Source organism: Paralichthys olivaceus, chromosome 18 (genome assembly GCF_024713975.1).
Source record: "Paralichthys olivaceus isolate ysfri-2021 chromosome 18, ASM2471397v2, whole genome shotgun sequence".
Lineage (NCBI taxonomy): Eukaryota > Metazoa > Chordata > Actinopteri > Pleuronectiformes > Paralichthyidae > Paralichthys > Paralichthys olivaceus.
Window position 1 is genome coordinate 11,300,863 of NC_091110.1, and position 26,362 is coordinate 11,327,224.

Sequence of the window (26,362 nt, forward strand, 5' to 3'; positions counted from 1 at the left end):
TCTTTCTTCGGGCACTCGAACAGACGTGTGGGAGCAGAAGCAGAGAGGTTCAACAACAAGCGGTGTGACAACAAAAAAGAAACACAGGCACGAGCAGCACGACGTCGCATCCAGATCCAGCCTCGTATCAAAAGACACAAAAACAGTACTGTAATCCCAGACTTTGGTCACGTGGGCGCAAACTTGGCCGAATAGGAAGGCAGAGACTCGGGTAGTGTACGCTTCCGACCGCCATTACATTACCATGCGTGGTGGGCTGGACGATCGTGCGCGCAAGAGAGAGAGAGGGAGGGAGAGAGAGAGCGAGGGAGGGAAACAACGCTACAGCGGCGGAGCCTCGCGTAAAAAAAGACAAACAGACATGACACAGTCCGGATACACGCACACTTCCACTTATTTGCCCACATAACGACGCGCGCCACGGGACACGACCAGCACCGAGGAAGCAGCCGCCGCTGACATCATGCGCACACCGAGGATTCTAATTCAGTAATCACAGCGTTTGTCGACAGAGGCAGGAGGAGCGGAGCAGGGAGGAGGACACGCTTTTAAATGTCGAGCTGCTTCTTTTAATGAAGGAAACACTCCGCGGCATGCAGCCGATTCACGCCAGGACTGACACTTCTGCGTAAAATGTGCGTTTTAATTTAAAATTTAAAAAAAAAAACCACGAGGTGCGTTTTTGTGAGAGGACGTTTCGTAATGATATAAAACTGAAAAGGAAGGAAGGATTTTTTTTCTCTAACGTCCGTCTACAGGAGCCTGCTTGTCGTCTTTTTTCCTGGCGGTGGTGGTGGAGCGCAAGAATAGTTTTTTTTCTCCCCCTGTGTGGACGCGTCTTGGCGCATGGTTTTGGGGGTTAGTACCGGGAACCCGACTCGGTCCTCCCTGCCACGGAGGAGCACTGGACTGGGGGAGCTTGTTCGTTTTTCCCCCTCAGAGATCCCCCCTCTCGAAACAGAGGGATTAAACATTCCTGCTTGTGAGTGTGTGTGCGTGTGTGCGAGCCAGTCGGGGCTACATTGTGAGGTTGTGGTAAGAAAGGAGGCTATAAATAGCGCATGCAATTCTCGAAAACTATCACAAGTGGTGCATCAGCTTGTGGAGCAGACGGAATCAGATATCCTGCATGAAGCACTGATGCCGCCTCCTCTCTAAGTTAATTGTTGTGCAGAGCTGCCTGTGCGTAATTCTTCTTTTTAAAAATAAGTTCTGGCTCTTAACATTTTTGGAAAAGGGGTAGAGATTGTGTCCCGGGAGTCGCCTTCCAATGGATTATGCTCTTATTTTTTTTATTTTTTACAATTAAAACTATGAGCGGAAAGACTGATATGGAAACAGGCTGATCCTCCTCCTCTCTCTGTGTGTTTGTGTGTTTGTCTGTGTGGATTGAAATGGATACCGCTCCTGCGTCCTGCGCCTCTGACAGTGGCCACATTTGGAATCGCCTGACCTGGATTGTGGCTGGAACAATGTTTTGATCCGCGCACACGCTCGGATTTACAAACATTACAACATTTGAGATCTGCTGGGGAAGGAGGAGGAGGAGAGGAGGAGAGGAGGAGGTGGGGGGGTCTTCATGGATGCATTCTAACACTTCTTTTTTTCCCAATACGCCCAATTCCTCTACCCGACATATATCTTATTATCTGGACCTCCTTTTTTATTTGTGGCACGGACGCGTAAAATCAAGGAGGAACAGATTCGTCAGCCCTGCTCGGTGCTGGATACCGATGTAGGATTTCGACATGCCCAGCGCTGACGACCCCAAAAACGGCGGACGATTATGACTACATCGGCGAATTGGGTGGCTAACGGGGCAAGCCTTGAGGACTGCCACTCCAACATCTTCTCTCTGGTACAGTAGCCCACATCCCTATCAGTCGTAGCCATCGCTCTCTAGTCATAAGACCGTGGGAGGCAGGCGTAAATGTGTCTGCTCTCTGCTGTGCAAAGGTGAACGGTTTGCTTATGTTGTCATTGGGCAATCATTAACACGGGTTAGTGGTCTCTTATAATAAAAAATATCTGAGTCCAGAGGCTTAAAGCCTGCTCCACTTTACTATCCCGTTTTTAAACCGAAACATATCTTCTAATGATTAAGATAAAAACCATAAAATGCCTCTTAAACAACCTGATGTATTTAAAGTTTTGGCATTCAGACAACAGGCTACATAAACACTAATTTTTCCCATCAAAAGCACAGGGAGCTCTGGTTATTATCCTCCTCCCCTTTTTTTCTTTTTAAATAATCACATCACTGGAAATTTAGCTGTTGCATTGCCAAGCAACTAACTTGGAAAGAAGGCTGCTTCTGTCTAAGCAGCCTGAGAGGATATAGAAAAGAAAAGAGGTTTTCTGATCTCAGGGAAACAGTAGTTTGATGTGTTGAGCTACAAACGTTGTTCACTACAGCTTATGAATTGGAGGAGTGTGAATGTGAACTGAGGAATATGTCACACAGTGAAAAGCAGGTCAATAAGATTCTGACAGATAGCAAAAACATGTATCTGGCACGCAGAGGAAACAACACTTTCACACTCAGTTTATCTTGAGAAAAGGTGTTCCATGACTCTACGGGCAGGCGGTGTTGTTTGTTTTCAGAACTGGCTGGTTTTTGAGGGTGGAAAAGATTGAGCAGTGTGTTTTCACAGTTCTCATCCTGCAATCAGCGAGTTAACTCCCCTACTACAACAGGCAGCCAAGTGGAAAGGCATGCGGTAGACTGAACTCGGGCACAGGCTGTTGAGAAGCACAACAACATAGGGGTCCTGAGGGCTTTTTAGGTGATCATGCAGGTTGTCCATCAGCAGCAGCAGACAAGACCAGTTACACTCCACAAGTGACACATAAACAAGTGTCACATGGCATGGGTTTAATGACTTATCGGTGAATGCAGAGGAGAAACTTTGTAGTTGGAAGTTTTCACACAGCTTGCAGAAATCTAAAAAGCTCCTGAGGTTTTTCCTTCTTAGTGTATTTCAGTCATTTTTATGGCTATTAAGGAAGAGAGGGATTTAAAATGGTATCCTAATATATTTAAAAGCAACTTGTTTGAATTTCTGTGGACTAACACTGAAGTATATGCAGCAGCACTCCACCACACCTCTCAGACATCCTAAATCCTCAGCCTGTCATCCCACAGCCGAACACAGCGATTAAGTTACTGTCAACATCTCAAGTCGAGGTTATTCCCTCGTGGAAAAAGCTTTCATTCACCCGCCGTGGTGTTGTCGACCATCGTGCCGGCCCATGGAACATCCCTTTCAAACTGAGGGGAGAAGGAGACCATCCATCAGCCGGCTTGTTGAGAATATTTATGTCTGGCTGCCTGGTGCCACAGCGGTTACTCACTGGCAGGGCTCCTGCAGGGAAGTCCAAGAAAGAACGAGACGCTAATGACACACCGAGTGTCCTGGTTAGAGGGCACCGCCAAGACAAAGAGACGGAGGGATGCAGATTGCATCCTGATGTTGAGAGCCAGACAGATATGTGCTGTAAGCCTAACAAGTGGAGGCTGAAGGATTTATTATCATGAATCAAATCAGGTTTGACTATTGATCCGGCTAAAAGCTTTAACACATAATATGAGAAAAATCTGTAAAATGTCTCAAATCAACAAGACACGTGTTAAATAGTTTGTCTACTTGCACTGACATTATCCAAAATGTTTCCAATGATGTTCAAACTCAGAGAAATCCCCACTTTTTCTGTCTCCGCTGTAACTTCAAACAACGTGTGACGAAGAAAAACACACTGTTAGCCCGTAAGTCCGTTAGCCAGTCGGCTGTTTTCTCCCTCCACTGTTTGTATTGGTCACTCGTAATGGATTCGTACTCGTAATTCATTTTCATTTGCTGTGTAATGTGATTAAAACTTTACTCCATGACCTCATCCGTCAACATGATTTGCGCCTGAGTTGCGTCCTAGATTTTCAACTGCAATGGTGATGAAAACAACAACTCCCATGATCCTTTTCTGCTTCACAATGTCATCAAACTAACTCTTTTGTGATTGTTTTGATTGAGTGACCCCTAGCTGCCGAAGTTACATATTGTACCCTTGAATCATTCAAGTTTTACGATTTCTTGCACTATATCCTTTTTCATTTTGTTAAACCAGTTGATTAATCAATCAGATGATTGACTGAATATCAATAATTGGAGATATTTGTCAAGGAAGAATGGAGAACATTCACATTCGCTCCTGCTTGTTTCAAGTGCACATTTCTGGTTGGTTATCTTTAGCTCCACTGAGGAGATTAAGTTCTCACCAGAGTCTGTGTGTTGGTTTGTGTTTGCTGCTTCATTGTTAGCCAGATTACGCGAGAACTACCAAACTGATTTTCACCGAACTCGTTGGAGAGATGGAGCCTGGGAAGAACACATTGAATCCTGGTGCGGATTACTTTCTTTAACTTGGTTTGATGACAAATGATTTAGGTCATCAGACCACTGCCTCAGCGAAGTGCCATTCTGGCTTTAAATGAAAAACCTTTGGTTGTTTTTCTTCCAACGATGTGACCATGTGAACTTTGTTTCCAGAAAATTGTAGCTGGCATTTGTCAGTATTTTAAAAAAATATGATGATGTTCATTAGTTGTGCGGCTGACTTGGTCATTCAGAGTTCCAGAGATGAGAAGAAACGGCCTCGGTGGTTGGATCCTTCTTATCCTTTTCCTTCAGGTCATATCGTCTCTGCTCTTATGTAAAGGTCGTGTGGGCGACTAGTGAATGCTCTGGTCTGACAGCCTGTTAAACAGCATTCCAACATGCACTAACCTCATCCCTCACACTGATTTACTGGCTGTTATTGCAACCTGCATCAATAAAATCTACCTTAGAAAGCACAAGTGCCCATACTGTGGGGCTGTACGGGGGCGCAGCAGATTACTGTCATGCCTTCTGTGAGGCCGGTGTCAGACGCTTGAGATTGCTGCGATCACACAGCCCACAAAACAACTGTCTTGTGTGCTGGTGATCATCCATCTGTGGAAGAAAGCAAATGAGACCCCATGTAATTGGGAAAGACCCGGACTGGGGAGTTAGGTTGAAGTGGCGACGGAGGAGTGGACGGGCGGAGGACGAGAGGAGAAATGAAGGAATGTTTTCAGCTGAGAGAGAGAGAGAAGAGAGAAGAGAGAGAGCGTCTGATGGACTGCAGCGCAATCTGTTTTCATTTTAGGAAAGTATTATAACTGATGTGCATTTCCTGACTGCTAGCCTCAGCCTGTTTGAGAGAGAAACTGAGAGTGAAAGAGTGAGACAGAGCGAGAGGAGAAAATTAAAGGGGGAGGAACGCAACGAGAGAGAGAGAGAGAGAGAGAAAACAGTCATCTTTCTGTGGACTGGGCAGGTTCTTATAACATCAAGTCCCACCCTGAATGTGTGAAACACAAGGAGGAGACAGTTAAGAGCCTCATGACACAGGAAGCGTGTGCCTGCGTGTGTGTGTGTGTGTGTGTAAACCATCCAGGCTCAGGAGACAAACTTCAAACACCCATCATATTACACACACACACACACACACACACACACACACACACACACACAGATGCATTCACAAACTCTAGCACCGGCATAGAGACAGGAAAAAACAAACAGCCATGCAACACACGTGCACACACTAAATCTTCCGCCCACACTCCCATGCACACACACACACACACCACATGTTTTATCTCCATGTTCGAGCCGCAAATACATCCTATATCCCAAGGATACGGACTTGTACAAACACAGGTAGATTGCAGAGGCCTTAATTAAAGGGCTCCTCCTGTCCCCCTCGACACAAGCGTGCGGAGTGCAACACTGGTAATTAAGTGTCCTCAAGTGAAGGTCTAATGTGATCAACTAAGAGGTGCTCATTAGCCAAACTGTATTCCAATAGAGATCTTGCATGTATGATAATGATACCAGTGTCTGGCATGGAAATAAAGTGCCAAGAGATGTGGCTGAGGGAATACCATTAACAGCGATGTTGTGATTTATGGCAGGTGAATGGCCGAGGCTTGTAAGGAGAAGCAGGTAATCAGGTCTGGTGCCTTTTTAATGCAGACTGTTTGCATTTCCTCGTTATTAATGGCGGTGGATATTGCGAGGGTGCTCAGGGATGAAAAAGAGGCTGTGGTTAGAGGAGATGTGCGTCACGATCCGCTGAGCTGAAGAGCCGGTCAAGTTGGAGTCGAGTGAGGCCGTGAATTGTCTGAATTTGTTCGGTGCTATAGTGTTTATGTGATATCTGAGTCGGTATAATGAAGCAATGCCACATTTCTTATTTAATTTGAGAAATGCAGAATTTTACATTTTCCTAGCCCTGTTTTCATTTAACAAAATAATTCAGCTCTCAAAAAATGTTGTCAGAGCCCGACGGGTAACTTGACAGTAAGACAATATCGGCCGATAAATCACACACTCTATCACATGTATTGGTATTGATGCAATGTTGATATATGAGTAACAAGAAATCACAGAAGAGAAAGCTGAGAATAGAAATACATACACACCAAGAGAATTAAAATAAACAGAAATAGAACATATAGGTCTGTAAAATAAAATAAAGAGTTTATAATAGTATATGGAATCGTCTGTGAAATGAAATGAAAAGTTTATAATAATAAAGTTAATAGTCTGTAAAATAAACTAAAATAGTTTATATAGGTAATATAGGTAATGGTCTGTAAAATGAATTCAATGTTTGTAAAAATATAGTCTATAGGTAAGAGTCTGTAAAATAAAAGTTTGTTAAATGATAAATAGAAATATAATGTTCTGGCAACACATACAGGTCTTATCAGTTTATGAACTATGAGTGTGGATCATATTGAGATATGTGAGGATGACATTGAATTCACTGCAGTGTCCTCTTACACAAGGAGAGGATCAGTCCAGGTTTCCAATGCAGCAGCCCCAGTCCTCTGCTCCGTGCCCTATGAAGCGGCTCCATCTGGTTACTTCTCACTAAACAGTCCGCCCCCTACGCCCAACCTGTGCTTTTGGCTCCGCTCGTTTGCAACCCTGACAGCCAGCGCTGGCTCCACCTTGAGTCTGTGCGTGGCGCCTCCCACTAATCTGCTCCTGTCACTGCTGTGGGAATCCCTTGTCATCGCAATAGGACTCGACCAGGCAGTGGCCCACCTGTGTGAACATGGCATCCTGCATGTAGTGACACACACGTGCAGGTCTTTCAACAAAACGACTCGTGAATAAGCGTGGGGGTTAGCCACTGACAGAAATAGGGTGGCGTAGGGGTTGGGAACAGGAAGACACAGGTTCGCTTTCGCTCGTGCTTCTGATCTCTATTTTTTTTCTGGCAAATTCTCCCGAGCGTCGTCATGTGTCTTATCTGAGCAGTAGGCCTGTCAGGGCCCTGCCACAGAGGTGAAGAACAGTTCAAAGACAAATGGGGAGGGAGGGAAGCACCGCTGGTCCTGGAGATGGAAATGGGACGGGATGGGCAGGAGTATTTTGGGGCACGGTGGCTGGAGTGTGAAATATGTTAGCCCTGCAGTACCAGCTGTGTTCTATTCTTAGCGCCCGCTGGTGTTTCTGCGTGTGTGCAGGGCGACAGAAGGCTGAGTGGGAAAAGGATTGGCAGGAATGGGCGGGAGCTGGTACAATCAAGGGCCTGTGATGGCCGGGCAGTTAGCTAGTTAGCTGGCATAGCGATGGACAGTCAGACAGACAAATAGATATTGGGATTTTTGCTGGGTGCAGTAGCATGTTTGAAAACTACAATTAAAAAAAGTCCAACTACAGCTCTTAAAATAATGTGTAGAAGAAAGAATAATTATTACCTCCACCAAGGAGGTTATGCAGGAATTTGTTTTTCACTTCCTCCTACATTGCGTTTTTCAATATTTTCCTATTTTCTCAACGAATAATTCCTGGATCTTAATGAATGAAATCAGACATGTTTAGGGAAGGGGTGCCATGGACCCTTGGAAGAAGAAGAGGATATAGTTGATGGTGGTAATGCATGTTAACTTCGCCATTGCCATCTGCGGATAAACTGAACAGAGAAGGTTAAGAAGAAGGTGATCTTCAGGGAAGTGATGTGTGTGAAATTTGATGTAGATCCAAATAAAAATTCAGATCATATGAATTTAAATGTGGTTTCATAAGTGGACTGTTGGGCCTTGGTTTCCCTGAAATGCAGTGGAGATACAAGTGTACAGTTCAGTACCACTTGCTGAATTTTGCTGTTTTGTTTATTTCCTTATCTTCGACAGACACCTGGCCCAGACGTGTTCCTCCCAAATGTTTTTCCCCACAGATCAACACCACTTCCCTACATATTAAAAGTTGTTGTATGTGTGTTGCCTAAGATCCTCTGATTCAAACACAAATTCTGAGGCTTGTTGTTTGATTGCTAGATAAGAACCAGAAATCAGTTTGGAAACAAAACAAAGCATTGGGTGACGCTGCGGGCGTCTCTGTGCCATCGCACAGGAGTCCTGAGCTTCTGTTTGCGTTCTCCTCACCTGACCACAGACACCTTGACAAAGAGAATTTCTCTAAAGGGAGATATTGCCTCGCTTGTAACCCGGGCAAATATTTTCTGCAAGCCAGACAGCTTTGCCAATATCATGGTTGGCTGGGATTCAATTGCAGTTAGAGCACACTTAGGTTAAAGGGGCGTCTTTTAGAGCCACAAAACAAGGGGAGAGAGGGGAAACAGTGATGTTGTCTACCGTGCTGTTGCAAATTCTAATTATCATGTGTTCATGTTCCATTGAGAGATTATCTGTGACCAATCAGACGGGTACTTGATGAGAACAAGCACATTATGTGCAGACTGTTGATTCACAGGCGTTTGTGGTGCATTGATTCTACCAACGCTGCCAAACACTGCTCTCTCCCTCTCTCTCTCCCTCTCGTTCTCTCTCTCTCTCTCTCTCTCTCTCTCTCTCTCTCTCTCTCTCATCTTGAATTAGGCAAACACCCGTGATTTTTTCAGATGCTGATGAAAATTTGTACAGCTCAATTTCATTCCTGGCCTGCTTTGTTGAATAAATGCTGTTGGCTGCATAGTAGTGAGATGCAAAAGGTTTTGATGGAGCATTTACCAGGTGTGACCAAGTGTTGGGAAAGATATGAACATGCCATGGTGCTACTGTATCTGTTGAGTGAATGAACAGGAGAGGAGGACTTCAGAGGGATTACATCAGACTGTGTGTGTGTGTGTGTGTGTGTGTGTGTGTGTGTGTGTGTGTGTGTGTGTGTGTGTGTGTGTGTGTGTGTGTGTGTGTGTGTGTGTGTGTGTGTGTGTGTGTGCACGTGTGAGCAGAAGTGCAGAGGACTTCGAGTGTCAGAGCTCTGATTGGCTGCCACTCCCACTTAGCTAGCAAGCAACATTAGATTAGACATTAGAGTTAACAGCCAGGTGAGCTGCAGGTTGAAACCTGTTCAGGTGTGACCTACTGTGCCCTGCCTGCATCATACACACACACACACACACACACACACACACACACACACACACACACACACACACACACACACCTCTGCTGCCTTCCTTCTAGTTTTTTGTCAACATTTTGTTTATCTATTGTATACTGGAAAAAGGAGAAGTCATGCTGACTGATGCCATGTTGTCATTTCATCTAAAAAACACATCCCTGTGAAAATAAACCAGTGCAAGAAATCACAAGCCAAAAGAGATATTATTTTCTAACAGAGCTTATGCTCCATTTGCACAGTTTCAGGAACAATCAGACTATTACATACTTGTTGGCATTTCAGAAGCTTCCATGCAGAGCTAATTGTACAATTATTGCAATGATTACGTTTTTAATAAAACTCAAATCATTCTCTCAATGAAGAAACAAATCCTATTCAGCACTGTTTATATCCTTGCTTCAGGTCTTTTGATGATCGGGTGTTGATCAAGTCTGTCATTAGGTGCATAGAGATAGATAGATAGATACTTTATTGATCCCGAAGCAAATTCAAGTTCAAATTTCATGTTCAAATTCCTGTGCTTGCTATATTAGAAACACGGAGAGCAGCCTCTGAGTTTGTAACCTACAACATCAGTCACACAGTCGACATGTGTCTTTCCACCACTGTTTATCTTTTGGCATTTTCTTTGCCTCCCCAAGTGCAAAGGTTTCCCCTGACACATTTTCACAGCAGCACTGTTGCTGCCTGTGGGCTTAACAATACCCAGGACAATTGTGATTGGTTAAAGAAATGCAAACAGTCCACCGTGCGTTTCTCTCCTACAGCAGATTGATAATTGGCACAGATAGAGATAGCTGTCTGGAAACCCCAGGACTTTGGTGACGCATGTATTACACGCTCGATAATATCTTAAGCCAAATTTGAGCTGATGAATTCCAGCTGTTGGGGCACAAAGTGAGACGTGCTGCAGCTAAGGACGGACGACCTGCAGAGACAAAGAGTCGGTCTATACTCCTTTGTGATTTTTAGAGTAAAGTCAGGGAACCAGAAGTGCTTGAAATGTTATATTTCCACTGTAACCCTGGAGACAGAAATCTCAAAAATTGAATACCTTGCTGAATTCCTACAGATGTTGTATGTTGCCTAGCAACTGTTTTTACTTCTCCCTCTGTTTTCTGTTTTTCCTTCTTTGTGACTCTCAGGTCTTTGTCTGTGTCTCTCTCTCATTTCTCACTCCCTGTGGGTTGTCACAGTTTAATTAAATTACATCAGAGACACTAGTAAAGCAGAGACTGGTTTATTTATTTGTACGTTAATAATTCAGGCTAAGCAGGGCCACTGCTGTAGCTCGTCCCCTAACACTTTAAGAGCAGCCTGACGGTGCAGCTTTCACTTGTTTTATTTGCCAAATTGCAGAGGTCCTCGTCCGCTCCTTTATATGCGGCAGTCTGACTGTACACAATGTCTCGCTGTCCTTATTGGTCTTCTGCTGCCGTCGCCTCCCGCCTCTCTTTGTCAGGTGAGAAGAAGTCATGGCTTGATGGAGGCTTTCCGCAGCGTGATTGGCAGGTCTATCCGTCACTCAGCCCTGGGGACTCTCGCTGCTCTAATTAGGTCGCTTGGCTTGCTCACCTCCCAGGGCTGGATGCTACAGCAGAACACAGATCAAATGACGGTCCCTTGTTTTGGAGGGACTTGTAGAGGTGGCGGCAGACGGCAGAGGAAAAGCATCTGTTTGGTGTCTGCAGCCCCAGAGGCTGTCTTTCTACACCTGTTTAGTGCTTTTGTGTCGCGCTCGCTCTCTCACAAGTGCAGTAATGTGCATCGCTCTTCATTTGAGGCGTAAAATGCCAGAGGGGAGCACGACTCCTTGTGGGTTAATTTGATTTCGGTGGGTTAATTGATGAAGGGGGAGTCGTTGCCTGTTCTGATTTCTGCCACCGGCTCTCCAAACTGGTGACTTCTCAGTAGCCGAATGTAGTAGCACAACCGTCCAACCTACACCGTCTTTGTCCACATTTATTCCTCACGTTCAAACTTGCTTCAAAGCTGCGGCTCTGGTGCGCTCAAAGAAAATGCAATTAAAGTTATGTTTCACTCCTGACTGATCTGGTGATACCATGGTTACTGCAGTAACCTCAAGTGTGGTGTAATGCTGCAACAAACACTTGCTGAGCAGATAGTTTGTCAGAGGCACAACAGAGGAGCAACTGGTTCATCTGTTTATAGCCAAGCCCGCTCGTGTCGTTGTAACAAAGCGAAGTCAGTCAATATTTTGCCTTTTCCCATCATGCACCGTGATCTCATGCTGTGTACAGCGATGCGAACAGTAGTGATGAAACGAGTTAATTGTTTATTTAAAACTGATCTGCTGTCAAAAAAATACTCAAAATGACTGTTCTCTTGTTTTGTTGATGTATCTTTGAAGAACGATCGGAGTCAGTGCAAACCACAGGGACAGGTATGTGTAGTTTTCTGAGGCGGCTTCACGATCAAAGCCATGCTGTGATTTGACAGCCTAATGCTTTTAATGTGAGAAGTCTCTGATATGACTGAACAATAAACAGTGAGGCTGATATTAATGGGATAAGATTAAATATGTGCATTGTTTCCAGTGTGTAGTTGTGTATTTTCAATTGAATGAAAGACTCAATAAATTAAGTAGGACATACATTTAATAGCTATTGGTCAAAAACGCTGACCACCAGTATAAAGAACAGGGTTTGATTTCATTAAAGTATTTGGGATTATAACTTAGATAAAGAGACATTCTGCTGAAACTTCAAATAAGTTGTTCTGAGTCGATTCTCTCACAGAGCCTGTTAGAAATAATTAAATTTCACTGGTCTTTGACATTGAATCAAAGGGAGACAGATAGTGTTACATGTGTCTGATGAGGACGAGCCTTATCTTAAGACTCACAGGCATCGCCGGCGATCTGAACACAGCCCAAATATTGGCAGTTTGTCAAGTGTCTAAACCGATTTGACGTTGATGAGAAAGCTATGCCACTCTGACAGAATAAGTGTTTCACTTGTGCCAGAGCAGGTAAAACTGCTGATACAAGCTGTCTCTCAATTGCCTAAAGTGCCTCCTTTGTCAGACTATCAGACTGCGAGCCTCTCACGCTGTTGTGAGATTCCTAAAGAAGTGGCATCCTGCTACTCGCACGCTTTTAAAAAAAATTCAGCTTTGATAGAGCACCAGGCACCTATCCACTTCATACTCAAACGTTCAAATCAGCTGCATTCTGATAAAGATGTGGCCTCAATGAAGCTCAACTATCTGCATGTGAAGTTTCCACTGGTAAAAAAACAAACTAACACACCAAATTACTCTGAAGTGGAAAAGCGTGTTTTATTGGCTACAGCTCCGATTGGCAGTGATGGAAACGTGACAATCTTGGAAAAAATGTTTTTCATCATATCCTGCAAAATGCAACACTGGCAAGACATTCAGTCGGTCAGTGTAGAGTTTGAAAATGGGACTGAAGTTAAAGATATAAAAGTATAACCATGGCAACACTTTCACTGGTCGCCATGGTGGTTTCTTCTGTTGTGTGGTGTCGAGTATGGCTCCCCGGGGGAAAAAACCAGAAAGGCTAGTGCCGCTGCTGGCATTGGGTAAAGAGGCAATTGCCATTTTTAGAAGGTTTACATGCATTTAAAGAAACTGCATATACACACTACTTTTGATGTAAAAGATAAGTAGACTAAATATTGCTAATTCAGATTTTCTTTTGAATTTCTTATTCACTTCTCATCCATCAAGACAGTAAAAACATACATACCTTTCTCCGTCTCAGGCAGTAGCCAAGTCTTTTCTGAGTTTATGTTTGGAAAAAGGACGTAGAGTTTGTGTGCCTGTGTGTTTTCCCACATGAAAGTACAACCCAAACAGCTGCATGTTGGGAAGTTCGAAAGGTCCATTTAAAAGTTTTTGGAGACAGAGCAGCAGGAGAAAAATATTTTTAGTCTGCAGAAGCATTCCTGTGCAAAGTGCATGTCAAGTATTTTCCTCTCGGTTCTTCTAAGTAATGGAGGCTTCCTCTGCATTGTAAAGCTCCTTGGCTTTTAACAATATACAGAATGCACTTGTATGTATGTGTTGGCCCTGCAGAGTGATAAACCTTTTCAATCCCTGGAAACGGGATCCTCTTTTCAGTGTAAATCAATCTGTATCCACTCTTGTATGTTTTGAGCAATGTGTGCTGAAGATGAATGTTCTGACTTCCATATTTTCTTTTGATTGTAAGCACATGTCTCGTGCACTGAGGTTGACCTTTGGTTCGGATACAGATTGTGTTTTGCCAAACCTTGGCTCAGTGCACCTTAAATTTGTGAAATGGTGTTTTAACTCTTCAGCTGCATGTTTAAAAAAAAAAAATCAATGAAAAAAAAATCAATTTCCAATAAAATAATAAGGAATCAATCCCAGTGGTAGAAACGCCGATTTTCATAGCAGCAGGAAAGAGGGGTTTTAATGGAACACAAGAAAAAGAGCACAATCTCCCACATCCTCTGTGCTGACACCAAACAATTCTGGAAACATATGGTTAGCCATTATCTTTTCTCTGTTTACTAGACAAAAAGACATGAAGAGAGGAATAAAAAAATGAATGAGAGGGAGAGAGAGAGCGTGTGAGATAGTCCTGGGTGTATTCAGTAGGCGTCCGTGACAGTGAGAGAGCGCTGAGAGATGAGACGAAGAGCGGAGACGAGAAAGATAATAGAGGTGAGAGTGAGGTCAAAGCTTTGGTCCGTCTTAGGAATGGAAGGGAAAACTTTTGTTTCTGCTCCTGCACTCAATCAGAAATTGAACCAGCCAACCTACAGAACAAGGGGCTTGGTGGAGCGCCGGCTTTATTGACAGTGAAACAAAATCCGCCGGCTTTTCCTTGACCCCTTTTCGCCTTTTTACCCCCATGGTAGATTTTAAGGGAGACTGAGGTCACTGGCTAGAATAATCGTTGATTTGCTCTTTTGTTCTCGCAATAACGGCGAGGAATTTGCTGCTTTGGATACATATTTGATTTTCTCTTTGCATGGGAAATTCACATCTCTTCCACCATTATTGTCATTTACAAACCCCGGTTTTACGATATAAAAATCATTCACCCCCTTGAATAACTGCTGAAAAACTGCTAACAACTGCTGATACAGCCATTGCATGGTATATATGTCCATGGTATATTTCATCCATATTTATATATTTTTATTTTTAATATATTCTAACCCCTGCATGATTTTATGTCACAATGAACTCTCTTTTCACTTACCTCGTTCCTTGAGTGTATCTTCCAGGAGGTGGAAGGATCCTGAATTTCAGCCTAGGAAAGACTTCAATAAGACGATATTCAGACTTAATCCCAACCCTTACCTTGTCCCCAACCCATTCAGATTGCTTATGAATCAATTCATTTGTTTTCTCTCTCACTTTTTGAAATCTTAACCCCCTGCCCTGTCCACTAACTCACGGTCAAATATAAAATTTCAGTTTAAAGTCTCCACTGCTCCACAATTCAAGACATAATTGAATTAGAGCTCAAATAATAAGGGGTTGTTGTTAATTACACTACAGGATTTCATTTGTCACCAGAGTTGTTGCTGTTATTCACACGCTTGACAGGTTTTTTTTTCCACTTTCACTTACCTGTTACAAGCGATAGCTCAGTCATGTAAATATTCAAATTGGCTGCTTGTAAGCAGCTGGTATTAGTTTGACCTCTGGAAATAACATATCTGTCAATTTATTATTCTGAGCTGAGTATTTAAATTTGTCTTACAATGTGTCTGCAAATGATTCACCAGAAAGCGTGCCCACAACTGCCTTTATTGTGAAAATACTCAGACATTTTATTCCTCTCCATCATCTCCTCCTTGTCTCCGCTCCTGGTTCAGTAGCAGCAGACAGCTGTGTCAAACAGTGAAGGAACTTTTGACATTGACTGGGAGTGACGAGGCAGTGCAAGCAGATGTCTTTCTCTTTGCTTTGGGAGAAACGGCATCCTTGACCTTGTCGTGGCTAATTTTAGGGCTCGGCTTATCACAGCACCAATGTTTATATCTCCCATTACACACACACTGCCTGTATGCATGTAATTATGGCTGCGTTTTGCAGTCAGGATGCTCCCGGGGGTCGTGTTTGTACCTCGCTGTGCACTCGCATATCAAGACGCTGCACTTTATGTTTTGGTCATAACATATTTTTGTCGTGCATGCACAGACTCCCTCACATGCATTTGGCTTGATTTGTGTTGTGACGTGGATGCCTCCCTGCCACACTTCCGTGCACACACTGAAAAGACACGCAAGCATCCTCGGCTCCTGCTCTCTGCCATTTAATTGTCATCAGAGCTGTAAAGCCTCCTTTCCTTTGTCCACTCAAGAGAACATTATGTATTAAGAAAACAGGTTTTTAAAGATTATAGCTGAAATAAAATGCTGAGGTACTCTAGCAATCAGGTATGTTTAGTGCTGCATGCCCCATCCCAAAGGTTATGGTACTTTAGTTAAGTACCACCCCCCAACCAGGGACCTTTCGGTTGTAAAAAGATTAACCCGGATCTTAGACCCTTGTCCCTGTGATTGAAATGCAAGGATTTTCTGCAAACTTTACCAGTTTGAAAGGCGGCTAAATGATCCTCACAGCTGGGTGAGCACAGGAGAGGAGGGCAGCATGAAGCACTGAGACCCCCCCCCCCAAACCTGTCTGCCTGCCAAAACTCCCCGTCCTGTTCGACCACTGTCTTTGTCAAATCGACTAATTTGTGCACAAACACAAGGACACCAACTTTCACAAACAGTTTTCAACATGCATGTTCACTGTCGTCTCTGCTTCTGTCGGAGAAGAGGACAAAGAGACATATTTTTCTGGCTCATCACCTAATGTATCATGGTACGCAGCCTCCACGCCCATGTCTGCAACAGGCAACATAAACACCTATCATCCCATCAGATTAACTGGAGAAGAAGTCAGTAGCCGGGCCGGACTCCAGCCACTGACCCCGACAGTATTTCCTCCTCTTATGTCTCTCTCGCTCTTTGCAGCTCCCTCTATATTTCAATGCTGTCTCTGCTGTAGTAGTTCATTCCCTGTATTTCACTCAAGGCCATCCTTTATGTCTCGCTGTGACTCACCGCCTCCTCCTCTTCCTCTCTGCCACAGTTACACCTTTATTGTACCTTTACAGTGGTAAGGAGTGACGGTATCAGTTAAATAAGGTTATAATGACACAACAGAGAGACATTAATGTACTTAAACATTTACATAAGGATCAAAGCTGTGCAAACAGGAAGCCGATGAAGATATAACTTCATTGCACAAGCGTCTGTGCAGTTATTGATTGAATCAGCGTTGTCTGACGGTCTCAGACAATGTGAAACACAATATGTACCATGTAGTTCAGAGCCTCATGGTTACACTAACAGTACAGTCACATTATGGATTAAATTTTTATATATTCATCTAAATATTCATGTCACATATTAAGTGATATATATTTCAATAGTAATGATCTGCGAAAATGAAATTACAAATGTGTGATATGCTTCTTGAGTGATAATTATTTATAATTGCACAATGATAAATGTTGATTTTTGTAATTACTTAAAATTATTTATTTAATCTAAAAATGCTGTTTTAACTCCAAGCTGGCGGCTTGAAATATATCGGATCATTTTAGACAATTGTATAAAACCCAAACATATTTAATTTACAATAGTATGAACAGAAAACTGCAAAAAGTCTCCTCACATTAAAGAAACAATTTGGTCATTGTGCTTAAACATGACTTAATCAATCACTGTGTTAATGAAATTATTGCAGGTTTATTTTCTTATAATTTACTTATTGAATCAACAAATTGTTTGAGAATTTAAGTTAAATATAATTAAGTTGGAACTGAGGACAGAGTGAAATTTATTTATCAGTGATTGCACATGACAACGCTGCTGTGTTACTGATTTTTATTTTATGGGCTGCTTACAGCGACAATTTTTTAATCATTACTTTCCTCCTTTCTCCCAGGCGGAGTTGACAGGCATTAAATGGCGCTGCTACAGCTTCCGCGGCGGCGGGGAATACGGCCCGGTGATCTCGGCCCCGGCCCAGGACGACCCGGTTCTACGCAGCTTCATGCGCTGCGTGCAAGCCAACCTGCTGTGCGTGTGGCGACGCAAGATCAAGCCCGACGGCAAAGAGCTGTGGATCTTCTGGTGGGGCGAGGAGCCCAACCTCTCTGACGTCATCCATCAGGAGCTGGAAGGTGAGAAAACGAGACAGAGAAAGAGGAGATGAAAGATGAGTGTGGCTTCTTTCTTCTATCTGTCTCAAGTATTTTTCCATCTCATCGGGCTTCACTTCAGCCTCTGTTTATGCACTGAAAGTTCAGGTTAGAGGCTTCTACAGACTATATAATTTTATGGCTGATTTTTATACTGCATCAGATTTTAGAGACCGGGTAATGATTATGTGGAATATGGTTGTCTTATGGTTTTTAGCAGATTTTATATAAAACTTACTGAGAAGTAGTGAATTATGTGTTGTGTGTTATAATTAGAGGTACAACATGAATTTGAGTTGTACAAGTGACGTTTTATAGTGAAGCATAATACCTGAGTGTGTTGTACATGAGCTGTATTGTCTAAAGTATTATGTAGATTCAAGCTGTTTGGTCTTCTGCGGATTCAAGCTGTGTGCTGTTTGTTTAAGATGTGTCGGGTACATTGATTTGTTGTGTGTATGTGTATAGTCCTATATGTGAACCTCATATACCGCATATTTGAAATGTGTTTGCTTTGCAACTCCAGTGTTTATTTGCTCTGGGACCATCACTGTGATGAAGCTCACAGCAATAGGGTGGATTTTTCTCGACTGTATTTACAAAGAGTGTGTGTGTGTGTGTGTGTGTGTGTGTGTGTGTGTGTGTGTGTGTGTGTGTGTGTGTGTGTGTGTGTGTGTGTGTGTGTGTGTGTGTGTGTGTGAGACACTGAGATATCTCACTTGAGAGAGTGCTACCATCAGCACTATTGTCCCTATTTATAGAAACATTTGCATTATCTGGCTGTGCACGTGTGTAGAAGTCTAACATATCGACTAAGCCTCGGGAAGACAGGGAGAGGAGGAAACAGGAGAGGGATTATATCAGGTTCCGTTTCTCTGAACCACAGTCAGGAGGAGAGAAGCAGGAGGATCGGATGGAGAGGTTAGAGCGATAGTGAGAATTCCAGTCTTCAGTTACCTATTAAAGCTGACTTGATGTGAAAAGGCCTTTCAGGCACTGCAGCAGGTATTCGGCAGATGTTCTCGCTGCTGCTGGGGAGAGTCCTCTACTTGCACTGTGCAGGCATCTGTAATGGAGAAAATACAGCGTACTGTTCAATTGAGTTTTGCTCGCACCATGAACATGGGCTAAGATAACCTTTTACATTGCATCTCCAGAGCTCCTCTAGTTTACTACTGCATGTTTTGATGGTACTCTACATATACAGACCCTTAAACTGTACATGGCCTTTTTGATGTATTTTCTATGCTTTTATTTTCACAAGTTTCTTTTCAGCCTCAGTCTGAAACGCTTGGTTAAAGCTTCTGTCTCTATAAGGTCCTGATAAATCCACTTCTATTGTGATTGGTCAATCGCTTCCAGCGCATGTAGGAAATATCAGCTTCCACTATAGCTTTACCTGGCTTTGTTAGGAGCTGGACCTATCGCTGTTAGTGATGCATTATGCAAATGTGGGGCATTATGATGACACATGACATCACTATGCCGTTGGCTGGGCTATCTATTTGATTTTTTTACGCTGCATGTGGCTGTAATAATAAGGTTCAGGTCGGGTTCAGGCACAGAAGCAGAATGCCCGTCATGTTTGGGTCGGGCTCGGTTAATTTTCTCACAGATATCGTGACCTTTGACTTTTTAACTTCTCAGACCTTTTTCATATAAAAAAAACCCCAAGAGGAAAGAAAAACAAGAAAAGCATAATATGTCTCCTTTAAAATATCAGTGGCTGGTTGTTGGTGAAATCACACAAACGTATAGTCAGTGTAGTGAGTGTGTGGCGGCATTCAGAGCACAAATGTGTCACTTGAGGCCATATAACATATGTAGCTGTGTGACAGTTTAGCATTACTTCACCCATTTGCAAGCTGCTAATGGCTGCCTAAACCATTAATTATGGCTCCCTTAGAGAAGAACACTGAGGTTTAATACAGTTAATAATAATCTGAGCCTTTTAATTACACTTTATAGCTATTGATTCCTTTGGATTGCTTGTGTAAGTAGTGTAAAGATTTTGCCATTATTTTTCTGATTGCACAACATGGAGATGTAGTCTGCTAATGAGTGAACGAATAAATGGCTCAATTCAACAAATGTATAATGGAAAATATTTGGTTAATTAAAGTCAAGTGAACCATTTTTGGGGGATAAAGTTCTCAAAAACAAGCTCAAAATAAATTGAATCAGTGACTAGTGAATGTTGGCTGTGTGTTTAGCCGCTCGGTATTAATTTAAGGTCATAGTTCAGTTATAGAGAGCCTGTGTTAATGTAATATGGCTCTTGAGGAGGATTACTCTACAACTCGACAGATGCACAGACTCTCACACACATGCTGCCTGCAATTATGATAATAAGACTTCTCCACTCATACAAAACCTCACAGGTCTCCACGCACAATTCCTATTAAGCAGTGAAAATAGCACTCGGGGTGTGAGAAGGAGTTAAGAATCGTTCTTTAGAGTTAATCTGGATTTCCCCCAAATTAGAATCGGTTGTAACACAGGGAATATCAGTGTTTTACCAAAGTGTTAAAGAGCTACTCGAGTGACTTTCTGTTTGCTGTGGGAATGTTTTATGTGTTAGATTTCTCTCCCCTGCGGTTCTCGCTGTTGTGTCGCCGCAACTTCTGCTTTTTGGTTTCTCACGTCAGTCTGTTCCTCATGAGATTCCTGGTTCGTTGACTTCTCTCCTGGTTTTTTGGCTGACCTGATCATTACGTTCAAAATAAAATATATTGATGTAATGCATCATGTGCTGCTACCTCGGGGACAAATGGTTTCATGTATCAAGACGCTTGCATTAAAAAAGTCAACAGCAGTGGACTCCTTGACCCCGTACAGGATGTCATCTCCCTGTGTCCGATCCATAAATACTCTCCCTCCCAGTTTTCCCTTTGGCGACAATGAAACGAACCGTCCATTAAAATTTCAAAAGAACAGATCATTCAGACCCTCCTGTGCCACAACAGTCACACATTTCTGACAGGGACGATTCACACGAGGAACGAGCAGCGCTGAGCACAAAGCGACAAGGATCCTCTTTCTGTGACAGATATGGCTCATACAGTTTATGGGGCTTGGGTATTGAAAAGAAAGCAGCACCGTGCATTGTTTGTTTTGCTCTTGGTGTGGCCCAACAGTTGAAAGGAAACCTAAATAAACAGTGAAACAAGCAGAACAACAGCCTGGAGCGTAAACTGCAGGAGGGTGCAGCCCTGCATACAATACATTTACATTTTAAAAATGTATCATAATGTGAAGTATTTAACTTTGGCCTCACAGCACATTCTAACATTCAGAGTAATTAATTTGAAAGCATGTAATTAATTATTTGAATTGACAAATATCAAAGCAGTGTGGATTGACATGTTGTTGAATTAGCCACCTAATTCACAGTGCTGTCTGCTAGCAGAGCAGTGAGTGGATTAATTTTCAGAGGGTGTGTTTTTTGTGTTACAGTTAAGACGAGGATGTTGCATAACATCTCTTACACAACAACACGAAAAGGGCCGTACAGTTTTACATTTCAGTTAAAAAAAAAAACTGCTTTAACCACAGTTTCCGGGCAAAATGGGGCCTAATTATATTCACTCTTCATTCAATATTTTTACACCACTATTTTCCAATATCCCCTCTGGCAGTTATTACAAAGATATTTTAGAATTAAAAACCAAACTGTTAAACTGCTGCTGTAAATTCTTATAAATACTTCTCTAATTCAATTTTCTTTGTTGTTATGAACTCTGAAGTTGTCAGGAAGTTGTTGTCACGTGTTTTTTTTTCCTGGGCAAAATTAAGATTGCTCAGAAATGGCACATAAACCTCAAAGGGCACTTAATGAGTCAGACAACGGAAGTGTTGCATGAAAATCTCTAATATTTCCCCCCATTCAAATTCATTAGAATTTTTGATATATTATTTAAATGAGCTGCATTTAGGTTTGGCTGACCTTGGAAGTACATTTGTTTTTGTATAATGATAAAAAAAAAATGTTTCAGTAAAGAAAAGCAAAACTAAATCTGGTGTGAAACTCTTGAGGTCTGCTGGTGAAGAAGCCATGAATCCTGCAGTGCGATCGCAGTGTAGAACTGTTGAACGTCTTGATATTGTTAGAAGGTGATGAATCATCGTAGCAGAAGTTACGTCTAAATAAATCATGCCTTTGAGATGGTGCCAGCAGCGTGAGCAGCGATGATCTAGTGTTACCTCTCTGCTGCTCTCACACTCGACTCCAGCACTTTCTAATATTGTCTTTGGTTCAATGACAAGTGTTTAAACATGATGTTCAACACATGGCACCTCACTTTCTTTAAAATCAAATGACATTGGCCTGTAATGTATACAGCATATTAAAGCAGAGCCTGAGTAGAGTACAGTTTGCGAGCAAACAGGATTAATGGGTTGAATGGACTGAGTCATCAGCATGTTGCCAGCACAGCCGCAGAGAAAGTGACATATTTTGGACCTGACTCATAAATATGATTACACACACACACACACACACACACACACACACACACACGGGCGCAGGGCACATATACATATACAAATGAAAATATGATCTGAACCTTGTGGTTATACAACCCAAGTGTCACAGCAGATTTGCATATGCACAGACACGCAAAGGCAGTGAAGTAATTTATAGTGCAACGTCATCACACACACAGAATGAATATGTCATCGTTATTTGTAAAGCCGTTTTCAGACATGGCCTCCGGGACAAGTCTGGAGAATTGGGTCTGGACATTCTATGGGGGTTTCCTTTCACACATGCGCTCCGAGAGATCTCCAAAGCCGTCAGGTGAGAGAGGCGGCGCAGAGGCAGGTTGTAACATATTAATTCCACTGTGGAGATCATGTGTTTAAACAGCAAAGCACACTTCTTCTGAAAAACACATTCACTACAATATTCCAAGCTTATTGAATTAAACATCATTTACTAAATAAAGTCAATGTATTTTGTGACATGGACAGAAATGTGCACCTGAGTGCTGCAACAGGATTGTTCAGTTTCATTCATTCTAACATGATATTTTGCTTGTGTTGATGTAATTATTGAAAATACCTGCTCCACTGAAACCACCGCATTCTACTCTTAAGTGTCATTTTATCACGTTACTGTGACAACAGTGATGTAAGACAGCGGTGAATTATTTATTGGCTTGTTGAGGCCGATAAATAATTGAAGTGTACATGAAGAGCAAACAGATGCTTCGGGTCAGTGTGGTGCGTGTGTGAGGGCGAGGCTGCGGGGGCCTGTGAGGGGCTGCAGTAAACGGCAGCATCAATTCAGGTTAAGGTGTTTCTGCTCTGAGAGAATGAATGACGAAAAATGTAGTTGTGTCTGGTAAAACCATGGCCTTAGTCACAGCCGGCTGTATACAGACTCACAGTCAGCAACCACATCACACCGACCAAAGGAAAGCACACAAAGCTCAAATGAAAGCCCACACAGCCGTCTAATTAAAGGTATTATATATTCTTTTGGAAAACAAAAATAGTGGCTAGAGACAGAGATGTTTGGAGAATGTTAATGTTCTTTTATAATTTGTAGTTAATCTATTTCACAGAGGGGAAATCACACTGGACAATGTAGAGATGCTGAAATGAGGAACAGAGTTGATGAAATCACAGAGAATATAATGCAACGGCACCTGACTCCACTTTTGGAAAGTACCAAGAATACCTCAGTATGAATCTGCTGGTACAAAAGGCATCATCTGTGTTGCATTAGGGTGTCATATGGGATTTGTTTGGAATGAAATGTTGGTTTGCTGTTTTTATTGAAACATATCCTAATACAAAAAGGAGAAGAAATTTGGATTAATGCCTAAATGTTGCGGTTTACTGTCTGTTAATGAAATCTGTTTATATCCATGTCTTGATTTTCTCATCTTACTTTGTAGTTGTTGAACAGCACTGTCAGTTTAGACAGAAACAACAGTTTATGTAATATCATATATTACAAAAAAGAAATCACTGTTGGCGCCTATTCTGTTGTGGACTTTATATTGAGACATGACATCAAACTGTTCATATCCTGAACAGTTTCCTGTCAGTTTTTCAGAAAGAAATAAGCAGTAAAACAAAATATAAAACCTAATTTGTGATGCTTCAAGTGTGCAGTTTTAAATCTTGGTTAAAACCTGAATGACAGACAGGGTTCTCTACGTTTAGTGCACACTGTGTCCACCGGGATTCCCCTGGGTTTGCTTCTGGGCCCCTCCTCTTTTCTTTAGACTTGATTCCTTGGCCCTGTTTTCACACCACATTTTTTTTCTGCTGCTCTGAGACCAGCAACACTTTTCTTTCAACACTCCATTCTATATGACACTTGGGGACTGATAAAGTTTCACCTGAGCTGAGCGGTTTTCATCTGTTCTTGCCTCCCTGACACCTCTGGTCGAATACTTGTCCACCACCTTAACCTCAACCTTGACAAGACTGTGCTTGTGTTTTTCTTTCTTTGGCAAGACCTCCCCATCAATACACACAACACTGCAGTGACTCAGATAACAAACTGCTGTGGGAGCCCCGCATCAGAGCAGTAATCTGAACCCAACTCATCTCCCAAATCAGAGTATATCCACAAACATATTCCTGCCAACATCTCTGCCGCCAGAATTTGTCCTGAATTCCTCCTGTCGCATTGACTTTAAAAACAAAACTCATACTTTTATGTCACGACCTAGACTCCTGGCCATGCTCTCTCTGTTCTGGTACAATTGTCCAATTATTTATCTCTTCCCCTGCAGTGGCCTTGCAGTCTCCTTTATTCCCTGTGGAGGAATGACTTTCCCACTTGAGTGAGATGAGCCATTACCCCCCCCTCCATAACAGCTTAAAAAATTTACATCTGAGTCAGGTCTCAGTCTCTATCGCTCCATTGTTTACAAAATAGATTTTTTTATTTTTATAAATCCTTTACCTTCCTCCAAACCATCATTCAAGATTTTCAGATTCATATATTATCAAAACCTATTCAGTCTCAAGAGAGTGATAGTTACAATGCTGCTTAAGTGTTCTTGTTTCTGATTTTATTATTTTTCCAGGGGTTTTGACATTGAAGCATATTTATTTCATTTTGTTTATATTCAATTTGCACTGTTTCCATTCTAGTCATACAAAAATATGATAAAATCTCAAACACAGCTTCCATTAAATTTGCAGATGCCCTTGAACACAAATGAAGACTCAGTAATAAGAGCTGCATGTGCCGTGTGGCCACTCAACCTTGCAGCCTTTGCTGTGGTTTGATGATTTTTGAATTTTTAAATATTCTGGTGATGTCTTCGTCATAAATTACACTGAGCAGAACCATCAGCTATGATCACTGAAATGGAAATGTCAGTTTGTTTTGTCAGCCCACAAATATGCTCCGGGCAGTCGGGCGTACAGGGAAACACCGCGATGGACGATATCACCAATAATCATTAGCGTAATCCCCAGGTCCATGCTACATGAAGGGGTTTAAAGGTATTTGAGATGTGATGACCACCAGTTGTCAGCGATAGACCAATGCCACAGGAGTCTTGTAATAGGATTGATCTATGGATTTGCTAATGAGAGTGTGGGTGTAGCACGTTCTATAGGAGAAATTCTACAGCAGAAAACTAAGGGCTGATGACTTTGATAACACCATAGGTGGTGCACCCGTGTGCCACCAAAACAGCGTGTGGTCAAGGTGAATGCGGGAGCAGGAGGAAGAGTTAGCGGGCCATTCACGTAACGATGCTGCTGGTGTAGTTATCAGAATATCTCTGGCTGCTGAAACATGAATCAGATCCGTGCCCCTTAAATGTATTTTTTAAGCTATTTGAGATATTTGCCTTGCCTTCATATTAAGGCTGCTATTGGGAATTAATATACAAATCTTCCATGTTTTTTATTTTATTTTACCAAGAGCGAGCTTTTCACCCCCCAGAGTTTTCCTTTTTCTTTCTTGAAACTGTAGAGAAGCTGAGAAGAATACAAAGAAGGGGAAAAATTCTGGCTGGAATAAATCCTTGCTGGGAGTGAATGTTGTTCCAGAGATGGAAGTCTTAACCACTGTCTCTGACAAATTATGTGCATATTTAATTCAGAAACGATCTTAAAGACTGCAAACTAAACAGCACAGGGATACAAGGCAGCAGAGAGATAAAGAATCGTATCATGGACGCATCGTTTCACATTAGCAGAACAAATTCACCTGCAAAGTTTTTTTTTTTATCTTACTTTAAAATGATTTTCCGAGTCATCACAGTTACCAGTGGATGTGCAAGCAAAGTGAGAGAGGGGTGAATTAAAAACCTGGGTCGTGCATATCTATTATCAGCTGAATGGTTGGCTGGTGCAACAAAGATATGTGACCAACAAGTGGATTAGAGCAGCAATGCTTATGAGAAAATAATCAGAGATAATGGAATTAACAGCACAGAGAAACAGATTGAATTGGACATGACTTCAGGCACTGGGTTTAAACAAGGCGAAAAAGAAAATCTCTGCCAAATATATGGGGAGAGCCTCCACTCGTCTGTCTCCTGTGTTGGAAAGCTGCAGCTGGGTGCTGTGCCCTTCACGAACGGAGCTGGTTGCCATCTTTTGTGCGACTGGAGGGGATGTCGAGTGTGTATGTACACATCATGACAGGTTTGTGTGGGGCTCAACTGTGACCGTTATCATTGTGTGTGTGTGT

General features: G+C 42.4%; 1 protein-coding gene across 5 annotated transcripts in view; it reads left to right on the forward strand.

The window, feature by feature from the left end:
• The first annotated feature begins 209 nt into the window (after positions 1 to 209).
• Positions 210 to 26,362, forward strand: part of LOC109626369 (mediator of RNA polymerase II transcription subunit 13-like) — a 72,451-nt gene continuing 46,298 nt past the window's right edge. For all 5 annotated transcript variants that reach the window (XM_069513527.1, XM_069513528.1, XM_069513529.1 and 2 more), the window contains exons 1-2: positions 210 to 1,858; positions 17,433 to 17,670. In XM_069513527.1, coding sequence (XP_069369628.1) covers positions 1,787 to 1,858; positions 17,433 to 17,670 — 310 coding nt within the window. In that variant the 5' untranslated portion in view covers positions 210 to 1,786. The remainder of the gene's footprint in view (positions 1,859 to 17,432; positions 17,671 to 26,362) is intronic.